This window comes from Photinus pyralis, unplaced genomic scaffold (genome assembly GCF_008802855.1).
Source record: "Photinus pyralis isolate 1611_PpyrPB1 unplaced genomic scaffold, Ppyr1.3 Ppyr1.4_LG1, whole genome shotgun sequence".
NCBI lineage: Eukaryota > Metazoa > Arthropoda > Insecta > Coleoptera > Lampyridae > Photinus > Photinus pyralis.
The window spans coordinates 46,564,591-46,574,813 of record NW_022170249.1 but is presented as its reverse complement, the minus strand read 5'-3'; the positions used below and the strand labels follow the sequence as shown (position 1 = coordinate 46,574,813).

General features: G+C 36.5%; 1 protein-coding gene across 1 annotated transcript; it reads left to right on the top strand.

Moving 5' to 3' along the window:
* The first annotated feature begins 6,561 nt into the window (after positions 1–6,561).
* Positions 6,562–8,264, top strand: LOC116160379 (cytochrome b-c1 complex subunit 2, mitochondrial-like). The gene is made up of 7 exons (XM_031473568.1): positions 6,562–6,618; positions 6,669–6,829; positions 6,876–7,182; positions 7,231–7,496; positions 7,543–7,880; positions 7,929–8,086; positions 8,136–8,264. The coding sequence occupies exons 1-7, from the start codon at positions 6,571–6,573 to the stop codon at positions 8,223–8,225; spliced, it is 1,368 nt and encodes a 455-aa protein (XP_031329428.1). The 5' UTR covers positions 6,562–6,570; the 3' UTR covers positions 8,226–8,264.
* Positions 8,265–10,223: the final 1,959 nt, after the last annotated feature.

Here is a 10,223-nt window from a genome sequence, read left to right as displayed (position 1 = left end):
GCCAATTGCTCTCCACAGCAAGAGGAGATGTTTAATTTAATTAGCAAGTTTGTGCAACTTTGTTAGTGGTGTGCAACAAAATTGGTTTAAAACGTTACTTTTCAACGACCTTTGCAAATTCAATTTGAAAGCTAAACCCAAAGTTTTTCCTTTGCTAAAGTAAAATATAATACCATTAACAATTATATAGTTCGAAATGACAAGATTTATTTACGTAGACGAACTAAGAATCGCGTTCCATTAGTATTCATCTCAAGAAGGCAATTAGAAGGAACGATAAAAGAGAAAAGAGAGAATCTATCAGTAGAGCGAGTTCAGGGATTGCGGTTTTCTTCAACTTACTTAATTGTTGTCTTATGATTCGCGAATCTAGACGTTTATATGGTAAAATTACGATAAATTAGAGAAAAAAATGTGCGTTTTCATCTAAGGGTATTTTGGGAAATGAAATTATTTCAACCCTTTCAATCAATTTAATCTTACCCTTTAAAAGTTCCTACGCCTAGCGTAAAGTCAGAAAACTTTAGTCGGCTTTTCCTTGAGGATCGTATGTAATTTATTGCCTGATCAATAGTCAACATTTTTGTTCTTCAATAACACAGCAAACACCAAATTTAATGAACTTACGTTTCAGCTGAAAACAATTTATTTTGCCCACTGAAATGTAATAGTTTCATTTCGAAATGCAACATTTAATTACGTTTCGAAAATTCTTACAACTAGGCGGATTATCAGTTTTAAGCGCAATGTAATCTTCAAATCATCGATAATGCAGCGAACCGAAAGCAATGTCCCTCCGGGGATTTGCAGTCATATAAATAAGATTGATTTTCCTTCATGTCTCAATATCGAGGATGAAAACAGGATAAGGAAACCCGCGCCGACAGATTTACGGAATTTCAAACTTGAATTGCACATCCTAATGAAACTCTAATAAAATAAGTGGAGACGGTCGGAATTGTCGATTAGAAAGAGCTGTAGTCCGTGTATTAAAAGAGATTCAAACTGACAGAAGCAGGAAATTTGCTTATAATGCTAGCACTAGGTATAATACTGTGGTTATTGAGACAATTGTTCGTTGTATCCTAAAGGTAATCACGCAGTAAAGTTATGTGTACTACTCAGATATTGTTTCAGTTGCTTACGTCATTGTAGGTATAAAAATATTGACAGCCTCAGAAACGATATAAACACAATTTGAGTTCAGTAAATTATTAGCATTTACTACAGTGATGATGCGTGGGTCAATATGAGATCACTTCAACCTAGAGGACCCCAACTCTCGTAAAAAATAGCGTGGTTGAACTAATGAAACCCTTTATTAGTTTACTTGACAGAGGTAGGGTGGTTTTGATGCAATGGAAAATCAAAGGATTGAGGAATTACGTTTTTACTTTGCGATAGTTTACGATCAATATTTCGCTTAGGGTGACGAAAACTTTTTTCATACTTCCTTCAAAACTAATTAGTTTCGTCCATTTTAAGTAATTTTTAGTTTATTAGAAAAATGAATTCTAATTGATTGATTATATTCAAAAATCAATTTGGTATAGCAATATAGTTTTGAAAATTCGCTTCGTAGAATAGAGATGTTGTTTCATGGAGGCAAGTTTCTAGGTGTACACGCGAGAAGAACACCATGGCAAGTTTATGTCTACCTTGTTTTTCAGGGGATGTCGTGGATGAGTAGAAGCAATTCCTAAAATGGTGAAGTATTACTATCCACATATGATGCGTTGGAGAGTTTATGGCAAATGGAATAAGGAATGCCGTTTTTTTAAACGATAGCGGCCAAAGAGGGGAACTAGAAATTAAACCTGTCCTGAAACCAAAAGTAAATGCCTTCACTGTAACATTGCACCAATTGTACATTTTCGTTTAGTAACCCGTGATGTTCCGAACGGATGACACGATTAACTGGATTCCACCCGAAAAATCGCAGGCGACCCCGAAAATCGCACGTTAATAATCCTCCATACTTACAGGCAGCTCGTAAAAATCAATGATTGACAATTGTCCTTATTTAAAGACGTACTGCAAAATCGTCCACAAATGACCTTTCTTTCTTATAGAAGTTTCGCAAATGGTACATTAATAATATTGGTCGTAGTTATCTATTAAAGGCGTCTCGGAAAATTGCACGTTAATGATCGTCCGTACTGATGTCCTAGAAAAATCGAAGATTAATAACCCCCTTTCTTTAAAGACGTCCAAGAAAACTCATACATTAATAATCGTCCTTACCTATTTATAGACGTTCAGAAAAATTCGTACACTCTTTACTGCCACTATTAAAGACGTCCTGCAAAAATCATACGTTTATTGAAAATTTTCCTCATTTATAGCCGTTCCGGAAAAATCGTAGATTAATAATTGCTCTTAATTATTTAAAGACGTTCGGGAAAATTGTCCCCATTTAAAATTATTTTTCTACAATCGATATCCAAAGTAGATATTTGCGCTCGTATTTGACAACGCCAACGACATCTATTTCGAGGAATGTCACTTTGTCGCTTATAAGCGACAAAATAAAAAACGCCCGCTCTCCCAACTATAAATCAAATATACATTGCTCAGAGCACAGCCGTCTATAATTACAAGCCATGCTGAGAAGTTTGGCAACGTTGTTCGAAAGTCAATCGGTGGGCCGATTTATTTTAATGGCGTCTTGTTGCTCTTGAAAAATGACATTTTCCTCTCTTCTGTTTCGCCTTGGCGGTTTTAATATAGAAGAAAGATACTTTGGCAGCTTACAATTGTGCATATATATTATTTATTTACAAAAATGGATAATAACATTTTTATTTGACTTTAAAATTCGGAATGCTGTAAATTTGTAACTGCATCACAATGTGTTTTCCATCGAGATCTCCGAAATTGGTGAACTTCTGTCGAAACAGGTCGAGGTGAAGCACACGCTTGAGCACTTAATTTCGGTAAAAGGACAGTAAATCGCTGCGCATCAGCGAGGTTTTATCAACGACCAGGTGTGATTCGAAATGGCAGACTTTAAGCCAGCCGCTACTCCAGTGGGTGTAGGTACGAAGCTTTTAAAGAGGGGAGCCCTGTAGACTTCAAATTCTCGTACCATGAACTCTTGGGAATAAGTTGAAAGGTTCCTTCAGAAAATCGATTTGACATGTCCGTGCTAGAATACCTGAAATACAAACTAATTGTGTTTTTTCACGATAAACACTTACCGTACTTACGTACCACGTAGTGTGTAGGTCATATTTGAGCTTGTACAGGTACTTTGAACAAATACAAGTGCTTGTAAAGGGTCCAGTAAGGAGTAGCTTGCTTTAGAGGTTATGGCAACAAATCGATATATTTCGTTTAGCAACTTACCTGAATAATAATTTCTGTTCATTCCATACGGAGTAACACAAATTGTCGCAATCTCGCTCTTTTAAAACAGGTAAATTGGAATATTACACCCAAAACACATATAAAATACACCCAAAATCTGTCAAGTTGAATTAGGAAATCGGCCTACCATGCAGTGTTGCCATAATTCTCAGCACGGCTTGTAATTATAGACGGCTGTGCTCAGAGTATCCAATGACAACGAGTAAATGACATCTTTCATTTGAGTGAAAAATTTAAATTTCAACTGTCTCTTTCAATCGACAATGTATCTTTTGCGCGCTTAAACACACAAATAGCTATTATATTGGAAAATTTCTCTGTTCTCTATTTGCAGGCACTTGATTTACCGGCAGCTCACAACAAGAACTCGAGTACCTGCTGTAGGAAAGCAGCATCAAGTTTAGTACGATACGATCTAATATAGACGCTTCGGTCAGGCTTCGGTGGCTTACTGGAATCCAGTACATGTACTTTGTATTTGTTTTAATCGCGTTTTTACTTTCTCATTTGTCTGTATATTGCTTTGTACGTCCGTGTACCCTCGGGAATCTCACAAATAAAAAAGAATCTAGTGCGAGAGAGGGTGTTTTGCATTCCCCTCTTAGGGCGGCAGAAATTTCTGTGCAAGAAAAGGTAAAAGCGATAAGTACGGTGCATTAAACCTAATGTAAAAGTAAAAATTATACAGTATAAATGCAAAATAAATTTACGGAAAAGTTCAAAATTACGCTACTTACAAATTATAAAATTCGAATGCGGGGACCCTAAAAGTTTGTAATTGGTCTTAACATATTAATTATAAGAGCGTCTTTTTTAGACCAGTCCCGTTTTAATCAGATGATGTTTACTGCATCTCATTTAATCTGCTACCGCTAATTACACTTACTTAATTTGCTTAAATTCATAATTCATAATTAACCCCCATTATCTCTTTGAATTTCTCAGGTCGACAAAAGTCTCTTATCTAACTGATACCGAACTAAACCTGCATGGACTTGTTTTAATGCTCGTTTCAAATTAATACAGGAAACTAAAACCATCTAATAATTACTTAAAGGGACTAACATTCTAAAATAATAAATTGCCATTGTCTTCTAAATGGCCAGAGCTTTCGGCACAACAAAGATAATTGTAATATCTTGACGGGAACGGTTGCAAACGGCTGCGCAGCTGAAACACAACTATAGTTAAATCAGTTACCTTTACCTTCTATCTTCAACATCTAGAACCAACACAAATACTTCGGCGCGACACTTTTCGCAACGAAGCGCCTCGGGTGATTGTCTGCAGATCGGTCATGAAAGTAGGTACATCAAGGCGGAAACGGGTACTTTGTTATAGACTTAGGAAAAATGTATATTGATTGCGAACTTTCTGAACAGAAGATTCAAGCAAGGCTAAGACGAATGGCAAGAGATAAAAGACAAGACGGCCATAGGGTTACAGTTGCTCACCAAAACTTCACTACCCTAACAAACAATTTTTGTAGTCAGTGGGAACCCTATTTATAGAAGTTCGAATCCCTGAAAATTGACATTTTGCCATTTTTCTCAGACACTTGAATTCTTAAGGCCGTATGACACTGTACTAAATTTAGTACCAGATTTATGAACATAATTTGAATCAAAATTTGATACAAAATTTTGAATAAAAAAATTTACTTCTGTCTGACACACTAAATTTTGCAAGCAACATTGTACTTGCGCCTGTGCTGTTTGGATTAGTATGTAGGGAAATGTCTTTATTTTCCAGCACTATATTCTGTGGTTTTAGTTTGGTTCAATGTCTGTGGTTTTCACTAATAGGTTTATTTGCAACATACCCTATAAACTTTGTTTATTAACAAAGCTATAAACGAGTTATTATGGAATTTGCTGTAGTTACTATCTACTTCTATCATTTTAATAGCAAAAGTGTTATTGCGTTTCAAACAACGGCCTTAATGTCATTACAAATAAACAGATATGATGCGTGGCAACTTTCTGCGCAGTTTTTGTATATAATTTATGCAGTTTTTAGAACACGTTCTAAATAATTTTTGCCCACAAATTTTGTTGTAAGTTTTCTTACAAAATGCGTATGACACTACACAAAATTTTGTAAAAATTTTTGTCATAAAAATTTCGTACTAAATTTAGTACAGTGTCATACGGCCTTTACCAACAATTTTTCCTCAATACAATTTTGTGCGCCGTGTTCATTAATTAATGTCGCATAAAATCCCTAAATTCTTTAATCTAAAAATCTGAAAAAAATCGCTTCAATCTTTGGTGAGGGTTTCTGAAAATACTTTAAAACGTGGAATAGTGTAAAAAGCTTTATGCTGCTTATATTAACCCCGTTCAACCCCACTATGCACTTTTCCATGTTCGTATAGGTCAAAAACCTTAAGAGCATAAATCGGTAAAATTTAGCACAAAATTAGTGAATATTCAGAAGTTAGATAAATCAATATCAGTACTTCAACTTCACTGATCTGCACTAAGTTGGCTGAAATACGAGCCATCTTTAGCCGTTTGTGGTGTTTCTAACAAAGACGGTTTTATAAGGGCTAGAATTGAATCCCGCAAGATATTCCAGTATTCAAAACAAAAAAAGATATGCTACTCATTAGTGTATGATCAACAGCACCTACACAACGAAAATCTTTTTACACTTTTTCTTTCGTTATGTAGATATATTCCATAGGAACAAATGTTATCATTTTTTGTTCTAAACTTTTGCTGTTTTTTTACTAATGCTAATTTTAAAGGGCCTTGGGGCATTCAACAAATTTTCCCACCAAAACTTTTATATTTTAACTCCACGATACTGTTACATAAAAGTACATTTTCTGTTATTTAAAGGGCACGGGTTGCGAAAGATCCATTCAAACTGAAATCATTTTGGAGATGACAGATGAGTCTGTCAGGATGGGTTGCACGTCAGTTTGGGTTTACGGGTGTTCTGACACATTAACTCCCTTGATTAATCCACGAAACACTTCTGTCTGTGCTATTTTCTAGATCAAACCAATGTATTTTAGCATTTTTTGTTTGATGGTTATGAACTTCCGAATTGCTTCCTTTTCGATATCGAATTCTCTGGCAGTGTTCAACTATTATTCGTGGAAACTGAAAGTTCCAAACATTGGATTTACACTTAAATAATTATTATGGATCACATTATCCGGTGCAAATTATGACAATTGACTACATCCGTATGAGAATCATGACAGCTTCCCCTTCATTGTTTACAAAGATATGCGTGGTAAGTTAAATTTGAAAAGACATTGCGCAGTATCTTAAACGAATTTTCAGAGAAAGTTTTCCAGCAATTGGAAACAAACAAAGCATATCGACCCTCCTGTCGCAGGCTACCCAGATTATGCGGTGAAGGTAAAATCTTTACCTAACAAAATAATTGTTGCAGCTGTCGACAATAATTGTTCCCTGATTTCTCGAGTGTCCATAGTCTTTAGGTAGGTAAAAGCGCTGAGACATACCCTTATTGTTTGTTTTAAATAGGGCCGGAACTCGATACGAAACTTACAATACACGGGGCGTTACGCAATGTTTGAAAGTGGCGGCCGGTTGCGCCACGAAAAATTACTCACGGTTTGCGATAATGCGCAATTTACAAGAGCTTTGCACCCCTCTCACTTGCTCCGTTGGACGGGAGGTAATTTCGTACACGTTGGAAGGCAAAAGCTCTAGTGTCGATCAGGCACTTGATTATCTGGTGGATGTAGCCTCAAATGCAGTTTTTAAGCGGTGGGAGGTTATAGAAAACATTCCCAGGCTGAAAATTGAATTAGAAAGTCGAACACCTCAAGTAAGTAGTTACAAGTATTGATTGTACGATTTTTATTTTGTTTGCAAGCAATTTGTTGTGGATTTAGTGCACCAAGCTGCTTATCGCAGTAGTGGTCTCGGAAATTCAATCTATATACCTAAGCACAAGTTGGACCACGTTGAAGTGGAACACTTAGAGCAACACGTCTCGAACTACTTTGTTGGCGCAAACTGTGCAATTGTGGGGGCAGGAGTAAATATTAAGGAATTAATTTCCCTAGGCGAATGTATAAATTTAGAGAAAAATGGTTGTGAAGAGAAGTGTCCTGCGATAATGCACGGGGGTGAGATTAGGTAATCAAGGTCGTTGAAGGTAATAAGCTTAAACTTAAATGAATAGGTCGGATAAGGGTGGCTGTGTGGCGTACGTTGCAATTGCCGGCGAGGGTGCATCTTGGCGTAATCCAAAGGAATTATTCTCGTTTGCGATTCTGCATAGAGCTCTTGGCTCAGGAACCTACATTACGCATACCAGCGAAAATAAATCGCCATTAGCCAAGATACTCAGAAGTGCGCCCGCATATTTGAATTCAATTACAGCATTCAATTACAATTACTCCGACTCTGGTTTATTTGGTGTGCTATTAACAGCGAATTATTCGGATATTCCTTGCGTAATTGGATCTGTTTACAAAACTTTGCGGCAAGGAAAGATAAGCGCTGAAGATTTTGAAAGAGGTTGTGTACTTTTCGGGGTTGGATATGTAAAATTTGCTTTCGATTTAGGTAAACAACAAGCGAAGGTGTCTTTCCTTCTAAGTGCTGAAAGTGGTCATAGCTACGTTGGAGATATTGCGACTCAAGTGATGTCCAATGGCTGTGCTTATAGCCCATGCATGATCACCGAAGCTTTGGATTGCATTACTATAAAAGATGTGAACGAAGTAAGCGAGGCATTCAACCCTTCGTCATTTTCGTCATTTTTATTTTCAGGCGGCTGAGAAACTGATGAACGGAAAATTCTCTATTGCATCTGCAGGTCGTTTGGACAATGTTCCTCGGCTATCAGATTTATGCGTTTAAGAGAGAATCTGAACTTGAATTATATTCAATAAGTCTACTGCATTGTTCTACCTTTGTATTGACATTCATATCTCTCTTAAAGTTTTGCTTATTCAATAAATTATATAATTAAACATAAACCAAACCACCACTCTTCCCTTAAAATGTAGTGGTCATCCATGAAAATTTTAATGACACGCCCTATAAATCCATTTAAAATCGTAGAGGTCGCCCACCGTGAAGGAATGAAGAGCCCATCAGTATACGTAATTTTTGTCATAAAAGAATTTCCCTGCTCCACTCAGCAACGCTTTTGGTGGTACCACGCATATAAGAAACAAAATACTAGTAAACATTCAATTATTAGAGCAGGAACAAAGCATTGCCTCTTCAATACCTGTTTCCGTTTTTTTTACACAGCTGTCATGTATATATCTGCGAATGACATCAAATTTATATAAAACGACAACTTGGGATCCGCAAATCAACTGATAAATAGAATCTCTCTAAAATCCTATTTCACAAAGATTGCTTGGGATTTCTGTTTTCACTTCTTGCATAAAACGTAAATACGTAACTGTCTGCGGATAATACCGTTTGATGTTTTGTAAACAGTCATCGCTATAAATTTTCATATTACAATACCGCAAATATGTTGCACAATCGCTTCTCCCTTGTAGTCGCCTTTTCGATTATTGTTGCTATTAACAATCTTTCATTAAATGTTGCAGCTTTGTGGGCACCGAATATGCGCGATTTTCCAAATAAAGAGAAACAGATAACGAAAAGATTTGTTATGTTTATCATGTAAACATGTGCATATATCCAAATGCAAAAAGTGAGCAAAGTAAACGAAAAATAGTAGGCCGAAAGTCGTTAAAGGAAACCCCTACTATGACGCTTTGTATCTCTCAAGTGCAGTTAAACAAACGTCCAGGGGGTCGATTTTTGAAACCAGTCGCATCTATTCGTATACGCTTAGATGCGAAGACTTAAAAACGTATACGTTTTCCAAATGCAATTTTTGACTACTGTTCGTAACTGCCTGGAACCGAAACGTACAGTGCATATGACAACGTCGCCTTTATTGATTGATTAGAACTAAAACGGACTATTTGACGTTTGGGTTTGAGCTTAGGTGGTGAGGTGAAGATATTGCTCAGTCATTTCAAATTAAAGAATAATAATACTTTAGGCACTGATTAGTATGAATACTGAAAACACGATGGACACGCCAAAGCGAGGGTGCAATACCACGCAAAACCAAAAAGGGTGGCTAGTAGAGTTTGCTAAAAACCACCCCGATATAATAGCCGGGAAACAAACTACGACTTTGACGTGCAAGAAAATGCAAGACTCATGGAAAGAAGTAGCTGATACATTTTCATAAATTGTGCTTCATTTAAGACTTCTATGGGGTTGCAAGGATTACGGTTCCTATTGGGGCGATAATTGCGCTCGGCATTCTCTAAATTATCTATTACAAACACATTCACAGCTTCATCCATTGTTGTAAGTAGATACGTTTCAAGTCTCAAGAGTCAAATCTTCAACACTAACCAATACATAACCCACAAAACGTCAGTTGCGAGCGTTTGCGAACGCCATTTACCCGCTCGCAGAAAAACGAACACAATTGAACGTATACGCAATATAAACGTATGGTCAAAAATTGCAAATATACGTTTCTTTACGAATACGTATACGTTTTAAGGAAACGTACGGCCAAAAATCGACCCCCAGGCCTTGATTAGTTTTTCTGGTAAGCGCCAAGTTGAGATGCGATTTAATAGAACCTTATCTACCAAAAAATTAATGAAGTGAAACACAAAAGCAAAAAGGCCGGTTTGGAGTTAAAATCTTACAAAACTTGTGAAATACGTGAAATAATTTTGAAATCTGTACAAATGTGTCAAGGTTCTAGAGTAGTCTCCCAAACAAATTTTTGTCATGATATAAAGAATTCAGCTGGATGATTGGAGCCAATCTAATGTGCGTAATTTCCACACGTTCATTATA